Source organism: Fistularia commersonii, chromosome 10 (genome assembly GCF_037954325.1).
Source record: "Fistularia commersonii isolate RoL2024-O1a breed Wild chromosome 10, RoL_Fcom_v1.0, whole genome shotgun sequence".
In the NCBI taxonomy this organism is placed as follows: Eukaryota; Metazoa; Chordata; class Actinopteri; order Syngnathiformes; family Fistulariidae; genus Fistularia; species Fistularia commersonii.
The window spans coordinates 12,531,581-12,555,064 of record NC_141293.1 but is presented as its reverse complement, the minus strand read 5'-3'; the positions used below and the strand labels follow the sequence as shown (position 1 = coordinate 12,555,064).

Here is a 23,484-nt window from a genome sequence, read left to right as displayed (position 1 = left end):
TGCTTTCTGCCGGACAGGTCTGGTTTGATATTGACGGGGGATTCAAGAAGAGATATTCAGCCCCTGGTGACATTAAATTAAAGAATGGCGACAAAAAAAGAAGCTGTCTATTTGCAGTAGCCGACGATGAATCTAACCGGGTTACTTCGTATTTCCAAGCAGGTTGATTCAGAGAGACAACGCCGATTCGATAAACATTTTTGCCGTAAACAAGGTGAACCAATTTTTTGATAAACAGTCGCTGATAAGCTTTTAAGTACTAATTTGCCGACATGAACCTAATTATGTTACGGAGCTCGGATATTATCTCTCTCAGATCTTAAATATTTTGATTCCGGTTAATCTAAATGTCTTATTAACTCGAACTTAATTATTTTTCGGTCACTGTGACTTAAAACTTTAATTCGCCACTAATAAAGTCTCAATCAATAATTTAAAGCCGAGCATTTTTTTTCTTTTTTTTTAGTTAAATCCGTTTCGGCGATAGCCATTCACCAAATGAGTCATTGTTCATCAAAATTTATGAGCCCAATTAAATCTGAAAGGAAGGACGTGTGACACGAGTGGATGAAATTCTTTCAAACGTTAAGTTGAGTTTGGAACCAAAATCTCCTTGGTGGTGGCGGGGCAGCGCTGCAGAGACGGTTCCTGGTGCTTTTACCAGCTATTTCCTTTAAAGAACCACCAGTAATGTGGTGGGGGTCTAATTTAGAAAAGGCAAATGAGAGAACAGATAGAGCATTGCATTAAAGTCAGAAAATTAAATGTTTCGTTTCCGACACTAATGTCATTTCATTTCCGGCGACCTGTTTCCAATCAGCCGCTTTCTGACAGGACAGTTCCAAAAACGTGATCCCGAGAAGTGTCTGAACTTTAATTTTGGTCCCAGGAAGTAGCCTCCTCTAAGGGAATCTTTTAATTTTGCATTCCCGCAGCCAGTAAGGGACCACGATTAGAAGTGTCTGTGAGATCCTCTTCCGGCGCCACGCTCAAAAACAAACTCCCGATACAGGCGGCACACAAGTGAAAGCTACCTCAGTGTTCATTGTGTGCAAAGCAGGAATAAGAATCACGGACTGTTACGCGGCTTGAAGTGTTTTATCATGCTGTGTGCTGTTAGCTGTCAGCTGTTAGCTAACTGGACTGATTTTGGCCAAAATCAGTCCAAGACCTCTTTGTCGGCCCATTTCTCGCCGCTTAAGCCGACCGCTGACAGTGATGGTTTTTAAAAGCAGCTCCCCCCAGTATGCTAGAAGTTTCTGTAAATGGGCATGGCTTATGGTTCCACCGAGCGAGTAAAAAGGCCCTGACTCAGAGCAGGAGCTAAAATGCTTCAAGGAACCGCGGCCCCCGATTCATCCGCTGTCCCAATGCATAGAGAAACGGATTTTAGGAATTGCAAAAAGTTCCTGCAGGGTGAATGCGGCCACTGTGACTTTTAAATGACATTACATCAGTCATTTGGCAGACGTTTTTATCCAAAGTGACTTACAAGAAGTCCAATTCAGTCACCAAAGAGCCGAAGTACCAGTAGTCGGAAGTCAGAAGTGACCATTCAACCAAATAGCCATCTCAGAACCTTGACTTCCGTCAATCCTTACGTGCCGATTGTTTATTTTTCGGGCAAAATTATTTCACGGCACACTGGTGACCGCCCCAATGCGTCTTTGACATTTATTGTCTTTTGGGTCTTTAACTCGCAGGAATCACGGGTGGACCTTGTTGCTTTGGCAAGTTTATTTCAGCTCAGTGACATTTCCACAGCCTGCATGCTCGGTCAGCGTCGAGAAACCGGAAAGTCTTTCACGTGATCGATCTCGAGGTGGAAAAAAAAACAAAAACAAGAGTGAAACAATTAATTGCCACTTTTTCCATTCTTCTTTGATCCGAACATGCTCATCAAGGGATGTATGGCGAAATCCGTGACTCGCACCGGGGTAACCTTTACAGGCGTGATTGGAGCTTTTCTTTCCTGGGCTAAAAGAGAATTGGATATTTTTAGTCAATCTTTACCTTCAATCATTGACGGTAGCCCAGCTCTGAAGCTAGTGGTTGATCTTCACTCTGCACCTGCACAAACGCCACACTTGAATTTTTGTATCGTCTCCCTTGGAGAATCTGCGCTAATTTATCGTTTCGACATGCTAACAGGAAGCCGATAAACAAAACAAAGGGATGATAGTGTTGACTTCACAAACACGTTTTTCTTTTTTTTTTTTTTCTTTCCCCTCTCCTTTATGTTTTGATCTGCTCTCTGTAGGGACTTAAACGCCAGGAACAAAAGTGAAGACATTTATTAATTTTTTTCTTTTTGTTGCTGTTTTTTTTTCTTTGTTCGTGCTGATTTTCATGCCAAGTTAAAAGACAAAATGACCAAAAAGAAGAAAAAAAAAACAAAAAACACATTCATTATCTGCCTCTTATCTGGTGTTTCCCGTCTGCTCGTTTGCTCAGCTTCCCGCCCCGTGGAGAACAAACTGTGCGAGGGTCCGGTTCCCAACAGGTCGCAGCTCTGCCAGATCCCCTGCCCCATCGACTGCGAGGTGTCACCGTGGGGAGCGTGGGGCCCTTGCACCTTCGAGAACTGTGATGACCAGGCCGGAAAGAAAGGTATGTGCCGCCGTCCCTTTTTTTTTTTTTTTTTTTTTTTTAATATCACCATACCTGACATTTATGTTTTCTTCAGAAGGGGCAAAATGAACTCCTTAACCCATCCCCCCCGTATATGCATTCATTTTTTTTTTTCCCCCAGCCCTGTCAAAGATGATTAAATTTGGAATTGACTTGCCAATCATCCGTCACTCTCCCCCTCCGCCTGGCACCGAGATAAAGTCTGACTGTTTTCTTTTTGTTGGAGCCGCGGTGACCTCTCCCTTGTCGCGCGGCCCGTGTTTGTTTCCAGTAATTATGCCAATGAATTAAGATAAACATTGGAAATAAATTGTTATGCCGTCCAAAACTTTTGAATACATATTTTCCATCGGGGATTATTTATTTGTACGGTAAATGAACAAAGCAGAGTCGAGCCCGACTAAGTCAGTGGTTGCGAAAGGGGGAATCACGCCTCTGCTGCATCCAGTGCTTCCATTTTAGCATATTTCATATCAATACTTTGCTAATAAGACTCTAAACTTTATAAATACCATGGATTCTGACGGACCCGCTCCACGCCTCTATGTCACAGAGATTGAATCATTATTCTTTTGGGCTGATTTCTGACATTCTATCCATTAATGTTACTGAAAGGGCGGAGCGAAGAGGCCGACTGGCCCTGAGTATCGGTAATACGTGGTTATTACATTACATCACATTACATTGCGTTCGGCAGACCCTTTTATCCAAAGCGACATACAATAGAGGACAATACGGTATATTATCGGTTCCATGCTACTCGCAGCAAGCTAGGCTAATGATTGGCTCCCGTTTGCTGTGTTGGCTAGTAACTAGGGAATCACCTTATTGGCTGAGGCGAGGGGCCGACAGGTGATCGGCAAAAGTAATACATTTGAGTAGTTGTGCAGATACCGGACACGTAGTAGTAGGTAATTCACGGTGAATTTACCGTAACTGTGCAAATGTTCCCTTAGGGGAGACGGTGGCCTGAAGGATACGTTTGTTTGGCTGCCTGCGAACCCAGCTATTGCGCCGTGATGCATTTTCCAAACAGCAGTATGAGCTAGCCACGAGGGAAGGGGTGGTCGTCACAGCTTGAATCCGTCAGCAATACTGGGATGGTTTGATTGCTCAGGGAACTCAATTAACTCCAGCAACAAAGTGACAGGACACGGACGCGCCGTGTGTCATGGCCTAAATAAGCAAACTGATGCACCACCTCGCAAGGTGCTGCAGCTGCTGGTTCCTCCGGTTGTAGTCTTCCTCCTTAGACTCCTTAAAGGTGAAGGACAGTTAAATTTCTTTCGGAGAGATGTAATTTCGATGTGACCTGAGAAACCTCTGGATTTTAACCGAAGTGAGGACGAAGTCGGGCAAAAAAAACCAAACACCAGCAACCGATGAGACACCTTTACTGCCTTTGAAAGAAATGCAGTTTCACAAAAATAGACAAAACATACAGATGCATCAAGCAAAAGACCGCTACTCTGTAGAACGTGGAATCTGTGGGTAAAATCACTTGAAATTTTGTGGCGAGAGACAAAACAGCATTGATCGATTCAATTAAAAAACAAAAAAACAAACAACCAGACAGGTGGCACGATGGCACAGCCAGTAAGTCCCTGGTCCGACACGACAAGCGGCATTGGAAAATGAATGAAAACCTACTTCAGGAAATGCGGAGATGCAAGTTTTCATTCTAATGAGTGAGCATTCAGCTTCAGAGTAGGGTTTTTAATAGTTAATGATGTGCATCTTCAGTCATTGAGGGTCATCTGCTTAAAAATACATGGCCAACATATGTTTTCTGCAGCTTATGCAGGGGCTGCGCCATCATCCCTTCTGCAGCTGGACCCTATGCAGCAGCTGCAGCACATTTACAGCCTGGACAGGGGAATGTTCTGGCAACGTGGACGTTCATTTAATGTGAAAGGACACTTAAATGATTGACAGTGTGTTTTCCCGAGCCTATAAAAAAGTCAAAAGGCTGGCCCCTCCTCCTCCGCAAGTTGGTCGATCGGCGCTGATCCGAGGCTTTAGCGCGTACAAAGTCATTCCATCCTGCATAAAAAGACGGGCATTTTATGATTTCTGGCAGCCTCAGCTGTCGATGCGGGACACAAACATTTTTTTTTTTTTTCCTAACATATTTACACTCAGATTATTGAGCCTTAGCCTGAGCGTAATCAGCCATCAAACCAAACATCAGCGCCGGGAACATCTGCCCCAGCGTAAATCCACAGCACTTGCGACGACCGCTTTTATTTACACGCCGCCGGCTCTGCCGCAGGTTTTAAGCTGAGGAGGCGCCGCATCACCAACGAGCCGACGGGGGGACCCGACAACTGCCCGCACCTGGTGGAGGCCGTGCCGTGCGACGAACCGAGCTGCTACGACTGGCGGATGGTGGGGCTGGATCCGTGCATCCCGGGGGACCAGAAGCCGTGCGGCCCGGGAGCTCAGGTCGCACAGGTCGAGTGTTTCAACAGCAACGGTAAGATGCAGACGTTCATTGAATTGAGAATGAAATATGGGAGTTTCCCCGAAATGAGCAGTTCTCGGTTGAGTCCTCCATGTCGGGGAATTATTGTCAAGATCTTCTCGTCGTGGCCACTGGACTTGAATTTTTTCACTTGTAGACGTTTCATCCCTCATTTGAGAGGCTTCTGCGGTTCTAATGGCCTGTGAGGAGTTTCCCAATACAACTGCCGGGGTTGTGGGGACGTCTTGGCTATGATGGCTTGTTATGCAAATGGAAGAGTTGATCGGCAGAAATCGGGTCTAAGGGGGTTGTCGAGCAAAGGAGGTGTCGTTTGGTTGGGACAAAGGTACACATTTTGGGGGTCACCTGGATTGGAATGCGAAAAGGTGAAGCCAAAACTTGTTGGATTAAATGAACTGAGGCTCGTGTGGAAGTTACCTGGGGCTGCTTCTGGTGGTGTATCTTTCCTGGTTGTTTGGAGAGTGCAGATGGTCCATGTCTGCAAATCCGTCTTGGTATTCGACCCCAGAACGGCGTTGTATGTTGGTGAAGGGTTGTGTTTTAGGCCCAATTCTTTTTTCAGAGATGTTTTTGCTGTTTTGACAGAGTTTTCCTGGTGAAGAGTAATGTCATTGGTCAGTCAGTCTTACTAGGTAGGCTGCAAATCGGTCTTTGCACAATGCAGCTTTCAAAATCTTTTGTCTGTTTTTACTCACCGCTCCTTAAACTTGGTTTATTAGCGGTTCCAGGACTGCAGTCTCAGGACAGCCCCCCCCCCCCAGATTTGGACTGAAGAACAGCTTGGTAAACACGATTTGGGTCTGCGGGTTCGGCTTAACGGAATCAACAACCGATAGATGAGCTCTGACACAAAAAGGAAATCTGGTAGACAAACAATCACCAGAGCGGTATTGGCGGCAGAGACGGTATTATATTGACGGTATGGATGAACGGGAACGGCGAAGGATGTCCCGATCAGTATGGAGCATCCAGAAAGAGGAGCACATGGTGGAGCTGTGGGCAGAACAGCCCAGCTTCGATGATGTCAACTCTCCAATGTCTCATGAGCAAGTGGAGAAGGAAAAGCGATGGAGAAATTTCAGAGGCTCTGCGAATTCTCGGTAAAAACATTGCATGGTGGGGAAAATTAAAGAATCTGGTTGTACCTTTATAAACAGTGACCCTGTAAAAATTTCAGTCTGAGACTAGGCTGAGACTTAAAGCTCTGAAAACTAGTACCGTAACGTAAAGTGCGATGCGGCTAATATATGGACTTTTTTGAGTGGGGGACGCTAATGAGCTTCACGCCGCTAAAACATTTATCCTCGTCACATCGGACCGGTGAAATGACCGGGAAATTCTGAGTCTTTTCAACTCCGACACCGAAGAAGACAACTTTGACGGTTTTAGTGCGCAGGAGGAAGCCCGAGATAGCGATCGGCTAGCCGGTGCGGCTTATATTGAGGTGCGCTCAATAGTCCGGAAATAACGTTATTTAGATGTAAGCAGGTGAAACGTCCAAAATATAATAAGTTTTTCATTTAAATTTGTAATAAAGCCGCATTTTGTAATAAACTGCCGCATTTGAAATAAACTGCCCCAACGCATTTTGTAATAAATTTTGCCTCATTATGTAATAAGTTATTACATATTGAGAAGAGTATTACAAAATGCACTTGCAACTTTTTTATTCTCTAGGAAATGTAATAACATGGTGCATTATGTAATAACAATTCTAAAGCATAGTTTATTTGTTTGTTAATTGTATTTTATTTTACTTTAAAGTATTTGAAAAAACTAGGCCTATTATTAGTATCACTGTATTAGCCTAGTAGCAGTACTTAGCAATTACTATCAGTACACTATTCAAAGGTTGCATTAACAGAGAATATTCTATAAATTCCATGTTATTACATTTCCTAGAGAATAAAAAAGTTGCAAGCGTATTTTGTAATAATCTTATCAAAATGTAATAACTTATTACATAACGCGGCAAAATTTATTACAAAAAGCGTCGGGGCAGTTTATTACAAAATGCGGCACTTTATTACAAAAAGCGGCTTTATTACAAAATGAAATGAAAAAGTTATTACATTTTGGACGTTTATTACAAAATGCGGCTCAACACACCTCGAGGAAGACCGAAGAAAAGATTTTTGGACGTAGGGAAAGAGGACATGAAGTTTTGGGACAGAGAATAGGGTTAGATGGAGGAGGCTGATTCACCAAAGGGGTCCCTGCAGGGAGCTGCCAAAAGTCAAGAAGGAGACAACTTTCCTTCCCAAGCCCAGTGTCAGCTCTAAAACATCATCTCTCTGTTGTGAACTGAGGAGGATGAAGGTTTTTATTTTTTCCTTTTTTCATCCACACCAGCCCTTCCCTTCAATGGCTGCTGCTTTGTCCCCGACTCTTTCCTTCTCCTCTTTCCTGGAGAAAGAATTCCTATTTTCAAATTGCGTCTGATTTGGAGACGACGGACGGATTGAAAGGGATAACAAGGCATAGAAGAAAATAAAAAAAAATAAAAAAATCGCTGCTTTTCTCCCATGCCTCAAACGCAAGCCCCAAAAGCGGCTTTTAGAAACGGACAAAGAAATTTCAACGCAAGAGGTTTGGTCCACATTTTTGCCAACATTCAAAAGAATCCACAATGAGTCCACCATGTCCCCACCCCACCTTTTTTTTTTTTTTTACTACCCTAAAATTTCCACTTTCCCTGAACCCGCTCAAGAATGCATTTGCAAGAAAAAAAGAGCGAAGCGTCTTCTTGTACTTTCCAACGGAGGAGACCTGTTTGTTCGCGCGTTTTCACACGTACGTCGGAGAAATACTGGCGTCTGCTGGTGGCGCAGGAAGCATTTAGACTCATGACTGGAGTGATAGCGTCACACTTTGGAAAGTTGAGGTCATTTGAACAAGTTGAATTTCATCCATTAGTTTTCTATGCCTTGTTTGCGATATGAAGAAAGGCCTTCTATCCACGCTGAGCTTTCGAGGACGGCCTGTTTTTGGCTCCTTGGCGTGACCTCAAAAATGATTTTACAGAAGGGAGCAAGGCCATTTTTTCCAACCCGTCAGTTTATCTCCAAGATTTTAAACACCGAGGTTCTCACTGGATTGGATGGTAGAGAAAAACTCGTCCAAATGGGAATCCAAGATCAACAGATGGTGAAGAGGAATTCAGTTTTCCCCCCTGAAATGTGGTGGAGTGGAAGTATATAAGATGATGCAAAAGTTGAGTAAACATACTTCGTTTAATCGCAAGGCTTTTTTCTGATTCGGTATTTCTCAATTCTAGCCCTTTATTCATCTCCTTTTTACGAAGATTAAAGTTGTTTGATTATTTGTGTTTTCTGTGACAGGGTTGGATCCATTCTAGTTCATAAACTGTAAATCCCAGTCGGTCAGGTTGTTCCAGCTCTGACTGGGGCCTCGGGCAGCGCGACGCCGTTCAGTCATATTTTATGTTTGCCAGTTGCGGCAGCTTAGCTTAGCAGCCCCGTTGGGTTTTGCCAGGATCGCCCGTCGGAACCACTTTGAGGTGGATGGTCGTTTCTTTCGGCACATCGGAGCCCGTGAACACCTTTCCTCAGCGAAGGTTAGCAACCGCATCGAAGTATAAATGACAAGTAACGCAACCCAAAATTTGAAAGCCAATTTCACAGAGCTTATACTTTAAGTTCAATGTGTTTACAAAGAGGCAAGACGGTTATTAAGTGTAATTTACTGTCCTCAAATGGCATCCAAAATAACTAAGGGTCTCCCATTGAAATGTTATCGAAGGGCGCTAAAAATATCAGTCGCCCAAATATCACGGTCACGCTTCTATTGCGTGAACTTCAGTGCCTTCCATCTGCAGTCCACACTACTTTCCCCCCTCTCTAAATACACTTTTGTCAGGGTATTTTCAGTTAATAGCCCAATTTGCTTTTCCATTTATGCGTTTTATTTTCCTTTTCTGAATTCCAGTCCCACGATCAACAAATAAAGACACCGCTTTTCCAGGCCCCTGCTATTAGTGTCTCGGTTTCACGTTCAGTGAGACCGCACATCTTCTTTTCTTTGATTTTATTGCCAGGTCAAATCAGTTGTGTCTTGGTTTTTGTTTTTTTCAAAGTATGCAAATGATCAATTTAGGGAGTATCTCCATTCATGGCTGAAGATGGGAGTGGAAATCAGTTGTACAAAAAAGACAATGGAGCTCCTGTCCAGCTGCCTTCTACCGCTAGGGTCGGGATGAAGCCAACTGAACGACATCATTTGAAATAAAACTGAGAACCGATCCTGTGGCCACTAAACTAGATCTTCAATGCACTGGCTGCGCCTAGAAATTCTGTCCCTGGCAGGAGTGCACTCAAACCTCCTTCCCCCCAAGGGACTCTTGAAGGGGTAGGTACTCTGAGCTGCTGTTAGCTGCATAGCTGCAACATCAGAATGCAAAGAACTTGTTCCCCCATTGAAAAGAGGAGTGAGGCTCAGACAAGATAAGACAAGATGACGGTTCATTGATCTCCATGGGGGACATACGGGTATGGCAGCAATGCAGGGCAGAGGAGAGGTAACAAAAGACATTAAACAATAACAGTAACTATAAATAGAGACATTAAAAAAGGCAGGAAAAACAACAGTAAAATGATGAAAATGAATAAACTGGCGTGGAGGACAGGGGTAAAGTGATGTGAGTGAAGGACAGTTGCAGGTAGTGGCTGTTAGTACAGATGCAACTCTGGCTGATCAGAGTTTCATGCTATCTAGATGCCGGTGCACAGTCTGATAGCCTGTAGCGCAAAGGAAAGTCTGAAGCACTGGATGCCGCACTAAGGTGGGATGATCCACTTGCTGAATGAGCTTCCCATCAGCTACAGCTTGCTGTGCAGAAGGTGATTGTCCAGAATTGCTTCAGGTTTGTCCTTCACCCTCCCCTCAGCCACAATTTCCAGACCAGCAATTAAGAGCACCCTGGCTTCCATAGACTCACAGAAGGTCTTAAGGAGCCCACTGTAGACCTCAAACGAGCCTCAGTCTTCTCAGGAAGAACATCCTGCGCTGACCTTTCCTGTAGAACCCGCTCGGCCAATGAATTAACCCCTTACCTACGGGCACCAAACCATGGGCCATAAGCATACACGCACCTGCTTGGCACCTCTAATTGGGCAAAAGAGTCCAACCCCTCTCAAGCATACTGGCGCTTGGAGCTCAAGCTGTTTCGAGTCCCTCTATATCTACTCGACCTGGTCAGCCTTGCACACCTGCCCTGGCAGAGGTGAGACTCAATCCCCCCAAAACCAAATTTTCAAGATCCCCACTTTCGGCCACCCACTTTGCCCTTCCTGCAGATGGTGCGCCCATGGGAAGAGGGACCCACACTGTCCTTTGAGCCATGCCCTGCCACCAGGGGCCTATATGGAGGGAAGTCATGGGCATGACTCAAGAGGTGGGCCCCGGTGACCCTTAACCAAGGGTCTTTTTAAGTGCACTTTGTCTGGCCCTCACCAGTTGGCCCAACCAGAGGCATACAGTCCCTTCCAACTGAGCTCTTAGGACCACTTGGACACAAACACCCCTCCATTGCCGTAAGACAGAGGTGGCTCGAGGAGGGGAGCTTTTACAACTTTATAAATCTTTACTAAAAGAAGGCGTGAGCACATTTCTCCCATTTAGTCGGGAATTTACCGAGTTTTATGTATCCGGTCCCGAGTTTCCATTCATCAAGTGCTCTCTTTCCTCCTCTCTCCTCTACTTTAATGCTTCCCTGATTCCCGCACTGTCTCTCTCATTACATTCTCCCTCTCTGCACGCACAATTAAACCTCGCCTGCACTAAATCAAATAAATCCTCTGTGTCCCCAGGTCTTCAAGTATCTGGTGCCCTTTGCGGCTCCCGATTTTTTTTTTTTTTTTTTTTTCGCTAGCGCCACTTATTACTGTAAATCTTGAATATATATGGAGAAAGGAACAGAGGGACTTTCTGAGCAGGCTGCGGACGAAATGAAAAAAAAAATGGAGGGGAGGCAAAACACATTATCGATCCTCGTTGGGTTGCTTTGTTTGCGACGGATTAGATTACTGGCCATGTTTATTTATTCACAATGTAAAGTTAGACCGGTGCCACGGCCGTCGAAGTCTCATTCAGCTCCTAATGTACTCTCTAAATCCTGCCGCGGCACGGTGACTTGCTTCATGTATTCGCCACTAGAGGAATTGATTTGTCCTTCCAACGTCTCCCACAAATCACAGTTCATGCATCGACTGCAGAAACCCGGTGCAGCCGGGCCCTCTGGATACTCGCCCTTGTACTGCAAGAGTAACAGAAAAACTCTGCACTGTTCTTTTTCTCCGCTGATTTGGGTGGATCGATCCACCTTGCTTGAATCCCTCATCTGATGAAAATTGATTCGTTCTGTTTGAATTTTTCACTCCTGCCCCTAGAGTTTTTTTTTTTTTTTGTTTCTTTTTTTTTTTTTTCTCCGTGCAAAGTCGGCAATGTGTTTTCTCTCGGCTTGTGCCCCCCCCCCGAGTCACGGAACAGAAAGGCCACACAGCCAGGTCCCAGACAACAACCGAAGGTCGATAAAAATGTTATTGAAACCGGCTATTGATATTCCCGACGCCGCCTGCCCGCCCACTTCGGCGGGGAGGCGTCCACCGCACACACTGAGCGCCCAGCTTCCCCTCTCACACTTGCCGCTCTGTTCATTCATGTTTTCTCCGCCCGAGCCCTGCAAACTGCCTGGGCTACCTTGTCACTTCTCATTTCCATGCCCTCTCATGTCGGTCACGACGGCGTCTCTTGCAGTGACATCTTAATGCGAAGTCAGGGTCGCTTTGACTTTTGAAGCTCAAGCGTTTTTTTTTTTTTTTGTTTGTTTTTTCCCCCCTCCTTGAAATTGCAAAATCAACCATTGAAAGGTTTACATTTTCCCGGGTGCATGTGGCACTCAGAGGGGGAAATATTATCGGATTGGTTCACGAAAGCGATGAGGCGGAAGAGATGAAATATGTGGGTTAATATAATCCACTTACAGCTGATGGTAGGATCTCATTAATAATACATGACGGCTGATGTAGAAATGTCGAAATCCCACATGAATTTGCTTTTTCCCGTGTTCGACGCCACTCAAATATGGAAATGGTCAGGAGCGCAGAGCGGAGCAAATATGGCCGCTCATAAATACGCTCATCATCAGCTGTCGCGCGGATGGAGAGCCAAGTGAAATCATTTTCATATAATTTTCATCACAATTTTTATATAAATTTGAATCATTTCTGCGGGGAGTCGCAGCTCAGGCGTGTCTTAAGAGCACCGCAGGCCGTTTGAAGCACTTATTTAGAGATTCTAGATGAATTACTGATTCGCTTACCAGCGAAATAATATTTGCAAACGGGGGCCGGCCGGACCGCCCGTCCCGGACCCCGCCGAAAGCAGTCATTACTAAATGCCGCTCGGCCCGGCGGTACCGAAGGACGTTCAAAAACAACCGTTGTCTTTTGAGATATAATCATGGCGACGCGGGAAAACCAGAGAAAAAAATTCAATTTACGAATCTGCCGAATATCCGCCGTCTCTGCGAAAGCGACCCGCGCCATGTTGTCCTGTAATTGCTTCAATGTCAAGAGAACGGGGAGGCTTAACTCGCCGTTGGTTTTCGGGAAACGGATGAAGAAGAAAAGGAGCACGTGGTTGCATTAATCTAAAGTGTACTTGACATTTTGGCATCAATTAAGACGCACAGATGTTCCCTTCCGCAGCTGCTGGAACAGATCCTCTCCCGACTGGTGACCACATGACTGATTCGCTTTCGATATCGTCGCCCGAGTTCCAGTCGAGATATATTTCACCTCCTGCAGTCCTGCGTTTTTGACTCGCTGGACTCCAAAAGTATAGCAAAGAGGCACAGTGTAACATCAAATCTGAACACTAATGCTATACTTGACTGATAGGCAGTGTTTTAAAGGAAGGAAACATACGCATTCAGATAGGAATTTTATTTGTCATTCAGGCATCCATTGTCTGGAAGGCTTATCCTGCACTCAGGATTGTGTGTCCACAGCCTATCCCGGCTGTGATTGGCCAAGAGGCGTCACATGTGAGGTCATCAGAGGGTGACATGTCGAGGGACGCAACCATTCACTGTCATTCAAATTTTGGGGCTACTTTGGGACGCCAGTGAACCTCCTGCATGCTTTTGGACTATGGAAGGAACATGGAGAACCCAGAGGAACCCTTGCAGACACATGGAGAAGATGGAGACTCCACACAGAATGGCGTCCTGGAGGAATCCAACCAGGGACCTTCTCGCTGTGAGGGGGAAGATGCCCTTAGATTGCAAATAAAGAAGACGTATGAGAGAAAATTGTGCATTATAGTGGGGTAGTAAAATAAAAAAGTCATTCAGGCTTGTTTTTTGGTGGCAGGAAAGACTTCCTGTATCTGTCCGTCTGATAGCCGAGCTGTGGACGGGGTGATTATGGTCATCCCTGATGAATAGAGGTTTGCTCAGTGAGCAGCAATGTTGTGTGATTTACTCACGCCACAAAATATTTCACCCAGTTTCTGCATGTATTGTTATTATAATCTTTGCATTGCGAACGTCTCTGTAACAATAAAATGTCTCTTACTGCTATTTGAGGTTAGAATCCATTCCAGATGGCTTCGAACTGATTTGTAGTTTCTCAAAGTAACCCTTAACAAAGACTGTTTTTACGAACACAATCTCGTCCCGATGCGTCAACTGCGTGATGAATGGAAAATTGTCCCTTGCCGCTTTCTTGGCATTTTTCTACAAACCATGGAGTTTGTATTTTCCGCTTCTTTGTGGACAAAATGCAAAACTGTGTTTGTCCACTGATGCTGCAGCAGAAAACGTTGACGCTTCTTCCGGTTCACGGAAATACGACGCTCCGGATAAAACGAGACAAGGCACACAACAAGTTGTATACACATACACAAAATACAGATCCCAAAAAAACATGAAAAATGACCAAGTGATCAAAATGATAATAAATATACGTATATGTACATGCTCACATATATAAATACAAACACACGTAAGAAATAGCTCAAGCTGACAACGGGAAAAGGTCACTTTTGGTGATGCTAGCCGACCCGACTCGGCGGGCCGATACACCGGTCGACACCGGACGACATGGACAGTCATCGCTGTTGAATTGTTATCGTGAATCGTGTTATCGTGACGGCCGAACCCGTCATCGGACGGCAATGTCGCCAAAAGTGTTCCGGGTGAGGCCAGCTGCGGGGTCCGAGTGGGTAACAAAACCGGAAAAAAATCCACGGTTTACTGGCGAGCGGCGACTGCAAGCTGCGCCAGTGTGCACTTCGGCATCGGAATAGTGCACCTGGAAGGGGCGTCCGGTTTGTCGGTATCCCTTCTTTCCCCTTGTGTTCCAGCTCTTTTGCAATCTAAAGCTGCGATCCCATCTTCCGGGCGTGACCTTGCGGTGACCTCTGTCTCCAGGCGAGACGGTGGAGCGGAGCCTGTGCTCGTCCAGCCCGGCCCCGGAGCCCGTGGCCTGCGAGGTGCCTTGTGCCAGGGACTGCGTGCTCAGCGACTGGACCCCCTGGTCCACCTGCTCCCAGACCTGCTCCAGCAAGACCGTGGAGGGGAAGCAGATGCGCACCCGTTCCATCCTGGCCTACAACGCCGGGGAAGGTGAGTTCATGGCGGCGGCGGTGGCGTGGTGTCGGACACATGCAGATGAGGCCGGTTATTGGTTTAGTCACGGCCTTTCAAGTCGTCCTTTGCTGTCACTCACCGAATGTCTGGATTTCACACTTGTCTGTATGTGCATTTGTGCTTATCTCAAACGGGCTGCTTATCGGCGCCGGTGATTATTTCTGTCGGTCTGTCTCATCGTCTGACACTCACAATTTATCTGCTGCTAGGATCATCCTCTTGCGTGCAATTGTCTTCTCCAGTTTGAACCCCGCCGTGTGTTTGTGTGTGTGTGTGTGTGTTGTGTATTTGTCATGTCTTATCTGCATGTGTGTGTGTGTGTGTGTGTGTGTGTCTCCCTCACAGTTACGGCGATGGTCGTGGCGTGGATCACAGTGATGGAGGGTAACTTGTAATTAAAGTTGGCTGGTAGCTGTTTTGAACCCCTAGCTAACAAGTGCTAACATGGAAATTAGCAGCATGTTTTCATGCTCCCAGAAATACATGTATAAATTATCATAACTGCTGCGGGACAGAAAGCATGATTAAATTAAAATATTCAGCCAGGAGTCAATGGCTAGGTGGTGTTTTGACATAGTTTTAGTATTTTTTCGCAGCTGTAGTTTGTGTAAAATTTTTATTTATCTATTTATCCTACATTAACACATTTAATGTCTGTACTCCAAGGTCTCTCTCGGGTGCCCAGGTTTCCAGAACTTTTTGGTAAATCTTCGACTTTCATGCTAGAAGTAGTCTTTGCCGTGTTCGTAGTAGTGCTTAGCAACCCCTGTGTGCTGCCTTAGTATCTGTAGTTTTATTCGATTTTTATTTGTGAGCATCCGCGAAATAAGTTTTGCGGATGAGTGTTTGATGTACAGTCTATGAGGTTTTTTTTTCTGTTTTTTTTTTTTTTTATAAATAGCTTAACTTTTTGTGTGACTTCAGGCAGCCAAAGAGAAAGTCTTATTGTATTTGAGAGAAAGAGCTGGAACTCTGCAGGCCATATTTCTAAAATTCATGAACTTGCAACCGAGTGATCTGGGCGGAGAAATAAAACAACAGACAAGACGGAATAACGCGCTCTTAATAATTTTGCGCTTTTTAAACTTAGCCCACTTTATTGGCTGTGTCTGCTACAATGGGAGCGCGTTTTAAGAAGTTCACATTTTATCATCCCCTTTCTTTATGTAGCCACTTCAGTGACGGCCTGTCGTTCAATTGGAAGACCAGGGGTTTTTGAAATGCGGTCACATACGCAGGATGGCCGCGGACAAAACGCCAAAATCGACACTTGAAAACGGGAACTCGGGCAATATGACGGTCCATTTAACGCGTCTCGGAGCGGTCCTCGCTAAAACACACACTTGCTTGTGTGTTCCAGAAATATACCTGAGAGAAAGTCTCCTACACGGCCTCCTTATTAGTCTGATTAGATTTATGGCTCCCTGAAAGATTCTCGGCGCCTGTTTTAAATATTAATGGAAACCGCGCCGGAATCACTCATTGCTTTGAGGGTCTAGCTTAATATGCAGCTGTTAATGTTTGCTAATAAATGCAATATTAAGCCTAATTAATGAGGGGCCACTTGGATGTAATTCCACGGTGATAAAAGCAGGACTTAAGGACGCCAGCGTGCCTCTCGCTCGACACTCTCCAGTTAAATAAAGCCGAGCTTCATGTTAAATGAGATTCCTCGGCTCTTTGTGAATAATCCGGCAAATTTGCTTACGCTGTAAATGTAAACCCCTAAAACTGCAGGGTGTATTTGAGATTTGTGACGTTTTTACATTTATTGAATGCCCAATTAACCACGGGTGTGCCGCGTTTGTTTGTTTGTTTGCTTTCCTTTGAGGTAGAACGGGCTATTGCAATAAAAAAAAAATAATAAAAAAAATAACAGAAAAATCAGGTTCATGTTAAGAAAAAATTGATCAAGATTTTAGTCCCCTAATAAGGGAGAAAATGTGCTTTTGATTGCCCAAAAAAAATGCGGAAAAAAATGAGCAAGAAAATTGATCTAAATAAACCAAAAAATCTTAAAAATGAGAAAAGCTCCTCTAAAATATGTAAGAAATATCCTTGAAAAAAAGCTATAGTTCCACTACTATGATCCATTTCACTAATGGTGCAGTCCCAGATTCCTGCGTCCACCAACCTTTTCCATGCATTTACCATAAAGAGGAACTGAACACGCTCACCAGAAACCGTGAAATACATCAATAGCGAACACAGACCGCGGGGATTACAACACACACTTTACACCATCGCAGCACGTGTGGCGAGGAAACAACTGTCATTACGGTGCAAGGAGGGTTGGGTCGTGCGCCGGCGCATTGTTAGTCAGGCGGGAGAGCGGCAATCGGTCGGCAGGGAGGTTGTCATTCCCCGCGGCCATTAGGGCCCGGGTTTGTCCAAGCTAACGTTTTGTGATTTCGGTCCAACTGCCGTTCGTAAATGGAGGCGGCCGCGTCAAACCATAAAATAAAAGCATGTGTTTGTGCTGGATTGAAGTGGGCGACTCACAGTCTTGTGAGGGCTCTCAATCTTTGCTGAAAGCCGTAAGTGTTTGCAGTCACTCCACACCAAAGAGGGCTCTTGCACTCCTTTGACACGGCAAACAAGCCGACAGCCGGCTGACTGACTGACTGACTCGCTGATTGATTGTCGGACCGAGAGTACTCACGACCTGGCTTACTGACTGATTCACCGAGACTGACTCATTTCTTGATCGACTGATTCATTGACTACCAAACTGGCTGTCTGATTTACTGTCTGACAAACTGTCCGACTCATTCATTCGCAGACTGACTGACTGATTCACTGACTGACTCACTTCCTGGGTGACCGATTCATTTACTACCACATCAGCTGATTCATTGACAACCAAACTGGCTGTCTGATTTACTGTCTGACTAAGCGTCCGACTCATTCATTCGCAGACTGACTGACCGCCTGGCTGACTGATTCACAGACTGACTCACTCCCTGGCTGACTAATTCCCTGACTACCAGACTTACTGATTCATTGACCGCCAGACTGACTGACTCACTTCCTGGGTGACCGATTCATTTACTACCACATCGGATGATTCATTGACTGACTGACTTGCTGATTACCTAGCCGACTGAGTCACTTCCTCACCCGCCGATTCAGAGACTATAAGACCGAATAACTGACCGGCTGATTGACTGACTAAGTGCCAGTTTTAGAAGAGAAATGAGTGAGACGCTGAGAGTGAGCGCATAATTGAGGGGGGAAAAAGCAGTAGATGGATGTTGGATGGATTAAAAGTCTTGACGTGAATGTCCCGGTTCAAGAATCCAACCAATTCCTCTTGTAGTCAGAGGCATTGTAGTCCAGAGAGGGGTTGTGGCAGCAGAATAGAGCCAGGATGCTTTTTCTTTTCTAATAAAAATGCAATAATACACATAACACAGAGAAACACCAGTGCAAAGTCCAGATAGGAATGAGTCAAAGTCATATAAATCTACAGCTGTGAGGTTTATTAGCATTGTTACCGCAATATCATCAGAATGTCATATTTAGAATTGGGGTGATGGTGATTTTTGAATATTAAATAGATCATGAAACACCATGATAACGTAGTTTGTAACAGGACTTAATCTCAATGATGATTGCCAGGTCTTCGAATGATGCTGAATGATTGCGCTTTTAGTCTTTCCAATGCTCAGACCGCATTGAGCGTTTAAACGTAGGATATCGGATAAAGGCAAATGTTAGCCAGACTGCAGAAACAAACCGGCGTGTCAAAATGTATCCCGGTACAGTTTGGCTCCGCTGCAGTCCTTCTGTGCTTCACCGTCTGCATTACCTTTGTTTGTACTTTTAATGAACTCCAAATTGCGATAGCTCACGCTCTAAGCCGTGCGCTAACTTTCTCTTTAAAATTCAACCCGGTTGCAAGAAATGTTGAGAAAACATCGACGGGGGGGACGGAAATTAATGCATAAATATTAATAAAAGTTAAATAGTACTGAGGCAACAAAATGTTTGGGAGCAGGGCACCAATCTAAACCACTGACAAATTATCTCTTTTAATGTAAACTTTTCCAAACAGTGTTGAATATTTACAAATTCAGCAGGCATAAACAATCTCTTGTTCAGAAAAGCAGCTTGCCAAATATACTTTTAACTCTGGTTTGTTCTCCAACAAGCCCTCGGGGTAATAAGTATCTGCCGCTTTAGTCATGAAATACTCCACTGTATTTTGGAGCTGCAGGTAGTGCGCTGTGTGTTTGTCACAGCTTTTTTTAAATTTTCTGCAGAAAAAGAATAGAAAAAAAAAAACAAACAATAGAAACTGCTGCTTTTTTCTGTAGCTTGAAATGTGGATCAAAATAGTAAATGTGACGGCCGTAAAGAAAACCAAAGAATTGAGCTGAAAATGGGAGCTGCGTGGTCTGATAATCGTTCTCTCTGGGTTTTTCACTGCAGGCAACCCCTTCTTTTTTTCCGCCGTCAACCTCTTTCTGTTCCATTCATAACGTTTCGACGCAGTATTACTTCTCACAGTTGAGAGCGAAGAAGATAAACACCTCGCCGTTTATTCCAAGATTCCAAGCACCAGGATAGAATAATACAGTGAAGTGAAGATGGTTTGTTCTTTGCTGATAAGCACAAATAAAAATCTATTCATTCATTATCAAAACCGCTTATCTTGCACTCAGGAGGTGCTGCAGCCTATCCTTACTGCGATTGGACGAGAGGCGGCGTTCGCCCGCGACCGGCCGCCAGTCAATCGCCGGACCACATCTCCAGACATTCAGCCATTCAGTCACTCATCAACAGTTGAATTGGTTCTGTGACCTCGGATCTCAATTTGCTCGTATCAAAACATATTCACCCATTAAATGATTCGAAAAGCTACCAATCCGTTTAAATACAAAAAATGATCTATATAAATAATGTCTAAAAACAAATAATACATGATGAAAAGAAGGTAGGGAAACAAACTGGTTTTATGAAGCGTGTTTACCTGTGGAGTTGGTGCTTTTTCGCTTGACTTCACTTGCTGACTACAAACTTAATGCTACAGTTTGTTGCTAAATGTAACTTGCACACTTTGCTACGCTTAATCGCTAAATTAGCAACAGAGCGAATGCTATTCCTCTTGTTAAACCGATCAAACCATCCCCAAACCAGCTTTGAACGACCCTTCCGATGTCTTGTCCGCTGCATCAAATCCCCGTAAAAGTCTCCGGCCTTCTCCGAGGCTCTCCGTCACGGTATCTCACCAACAACAACTTCTCGATCTCTGCATGGACGAGTGCACAACGTGCACACCTTGCTAATGTTTTTCCATGATTTTCTCTGGGCTACATGTTGGCGGGTGGTGCGTCCGACTGGTTTTAAACAGCGCTTCTCATGGACAGCAAATCAAGCTCGCTCCTAACTCAGTTGTATCACAAAGCAAAAAATTGATTGAGCGTTGGCTCGGATCTCAGAAAACTCTTGAGTCACTTCACTCTTAAGTCAAGGTTATACCGTGTCTGACAGCACAAAATCAGAATTGGAGAAACTTTATTGTACCAGAGGGGCAATTGGAGAAAAAAAGAGTTTATAAAGGGTGAAGGGTCTGAGTTATCCTGCAGTGGGGTTTGCAACACCTCCGGGAGTGGATCTGGGACCGCAGCACCATTGGAGTGGAGATGTAGCTGGAGCAGAAAGTCTCTTGAGTATGTGATAGGTGGGGACCCTGGAACTGTGGGCTGTTAATTCTAGTAGCGTTAGCGCTGGCAGCTAACAAGTGTTTGTTAGCATAAGCCTATTGTTAACCGGTTGTTAGCCCAGTCAGAAAATAACATCAGGAGAAAGCAAAAAATATGATAGACCTAAAAAAAAAAAATTCCAATTCCCTCCCTCCCAACTTAGATCTCGGCTCATCATGGTATCAAAACACAAAACACTGAGCGAGCGACGGCTCGTATCTTGGAAAATTGGTAAATTGATGCACACGTGTCATCTTCTATGTTTTGCTTTTTCCCCAGGAGGCATCCTTTGCCCAAACAGCAGCGCCCTTCAGGAGGTGCGGAACTGCAATGAGCACGCCTGCACCGTATACCACTGGCAGACGGGGCCTTGGGGGCCCTGCACCGAAGACGCCTCCGCCTCCGCCCTCAACAGCTCGGCGGGCGACGGTCAGGAAACCTGCTCCAAAGGACTGCAGACTCGCAAAGTCATCTGTCTGCGCGTGAACGTCGGGCAGGTCCCGCCCAAGAAGTAAGTCACTCATTGGACTATTTGTGAGTTTAGTGGTGTAGTTTGCGTTTCTAATCAACTGTCGTAAGCACTCGGCGCGGAATTTGCTGTTTTCTCCGAAAACAAAGGGATAAGCTCACCTTGAGTCGAGCGCAATCAAAGTCTTGAAGGTTGGACCGTTTTGATTCGGGGAATAAACAAAACAACCAAAGTCAGCTGATTTTACATTGTATGCACTCACAAAAATGAGGAGTTCATCAGTACATTCTGGAACTGTAATGTCAAGACAAAAAGGGGGCCGAGGAGGTTCTTCTGTTTGCTGAAGACGCCTCTATGAGCCAAATTTGAAAATATATACTTCAAATGTAATGCGATTTTTGCCATGGGTTGGAACTCACGTGCTGAAAACAAGTACCTATTTCATTCATCTACGCTAACAGCGCAATAAAATCGTAATGTAGGACATAAAAACACTGGACAGTAAAAATAAGAAATGCTTTTTTTTTTTCTAAAAAAACTGTTTTGGAGCCATAATGAGGGGCAAAAATGTGTCCAAAAAATAACCCAAATGAAGGAAAGTGAATGTAGCATAATCCAATATGGCGTACAACCGGCTGGGCTGATCTCACCCACCAGTTGTTGAGCTAAAGCTGTTTCGGTGCGAACCTTGTATGCAGGAATGATGGAACGAGACTTCTCAATAAATTTATAGCAGTCGGCGACGTATCCGGGAAACGCCGTCGGTCGAGGGCAGTAGTTAGCAATGGGGGCGCGGTCTGGTTGCATGTTCTCCCTCAGGTTGTCCCAGACTTTACAATAGATATGTCGAAAATATGCATCGTTTTGGTCAAAAAGTAATCTATGAGCATCTCCACTGGCAAAGGGGATGAGGTTTTGCGCACGTGAATTCGAAAAGGACCGAGCCGGCAGATCGCGAGGCGCATCCAGATATGCGCGTGACATTGAGAGCCGGCGAGACGGGAAAACAAAGGATGGGCTGCAGGAAGCGAGAGATGGATGAGAGAGACGGCGGCGGCGGGAAGCAAAAGATGACAGCGGGAGCGTAAAGTAAGTCAGAGACAAAAACAAGGGGATGCTGACAGAGCTGGTAAGCTAAGCAGACGCCATGTGAAGCTAACTCCTGATCATATCATCCCGTTGCAGGCGACCACAGATAAATAAATAATCCCCTCCCCCGTCTCAGAAAAGCCTAATTAACCCTGCTGTTTTGGGTGCTGGTAATTTCCCATTGATGATAATGACAGTAATTAAATGGGATTGATACTTTGAGGCAATTTAATCACAAGGCAGATGACAGTCAAGATGTTTGCGTGTAACTCCCAAGACTGGGCCTCGTCACTGAAATCCGCATCCGACGCAAAGTTTGTTTTTTCCGGTATCGTCTATCCTCCAAGATTCGTCCGACAGCGCGATGATATACCTTTTTGGAGATTGACAAAGGTCTCTAATTTCTGTTCTCGCGATATATTTTCATTTTTAATGCATCGTGTAGTTTTACCGGAAACCAAGCTGGGGTAAACAAAGGAATTCAGTCATTTTTTTATCTATATCAGCAGAGAAACATGGTTGTGACCACTCCACCTGAAGATTTTGCACTTTTAATAACTACTAAATGATTATCACACCAATATCTACTCAACACAGAATCAGTGGGAGCTCTGAGCTTGTTTCCCCGAATCGCCCCTGGATGGGACTGTCCAGGACGTAGACAGTAGACGGTGACGCTCCATGTGCACTGTTATTTTGTTTTTGTCGATGTCACTGCAGAAGACTCCACCCATGATGTTGGACAGCGCTTGGTCTCCGTGCGGCAAAGTAGCTTTGAGGGTTTCGTAGCGTCATCCGATAGCCTGCCACCGCGCGTCATATGGAACGGGACGAATCACCGGTTTCGGTGGGACTCTTGGTACTCACTGCATAAATGCAGCTCTTTTTTTTGCAGACGCACTGAGAGCCCTCTGGCGTCTCGTTGTTAGCAGTCATGACATTTGTTCGTGGGACGGGGTTAGCTTTCCGACGCAGGAGTTATATTCGGGCGGAAGTGGCGATTTTTTACATTACATTACATTGCATTTGGCAGACGCTTTTATCCAAAGCGACTTACAATAGAGGACATAGGGACTGCAGATACACTTGCAAATACACGATGCACAGGAAATATACAGAACAGTAAGCTTGGGTTAGTGAGGTTTTTTTTTTTTTTTTTTTTTTTTGACAGACATACACAAACACACACACACACACTGCATAGCCTAACTTGCTGCCTAACCTGATCTGGGGCATCAGCGCAGTAAAAAGTCCTGAAAGAGAACAGTTTTTACCTGTTTCTTGAAGGTTGAGATAGATGATGCTAGTCTTGTTGCTTCTGGAAGTTTGTTCCACCACTGAGGTAGTAGAAATGAGAACAGTTTTGCCTGAGATCGCTTAGAGCGAGCAAAAGGTACTGCTAGTAGGTTTTTCTTAAATAAAATAACTG

General features: G+C 44.9%; 1 protein-coding gene across 1 annotated transcript in view; it reads left to right on the top strand.

Moving 5' to 3' along the window:
* The window catches only part of thsd7ab (thrombospondin, type I, domain containing 7Ab), a 146,983-nt gene that overhangs the window by 24,159 nt on the left and 99,340 nt on the right, over positions 1–23,484 (top strand). Inside the window, exons 5-8 of the mRNA XM_086154429.1 lie at positions 2,455–2,610; positions 4,904–5,107; positions 14,571–14,765; positions 20,777–21,008. Of these exons, the coding sequence (XP_086010555.1) occupies positions 2,455–2,610; positions 4,904–5,107; positions 14,571–14,765; positions 20,777–21,008 (787 nt within the window). The remainder of the gene's footprint in view (positions 1–2,454; positions 2,611–4,903; positions 5,108–14,570; positions 14,766–20,776; positions 21,009–23,484) is intronic.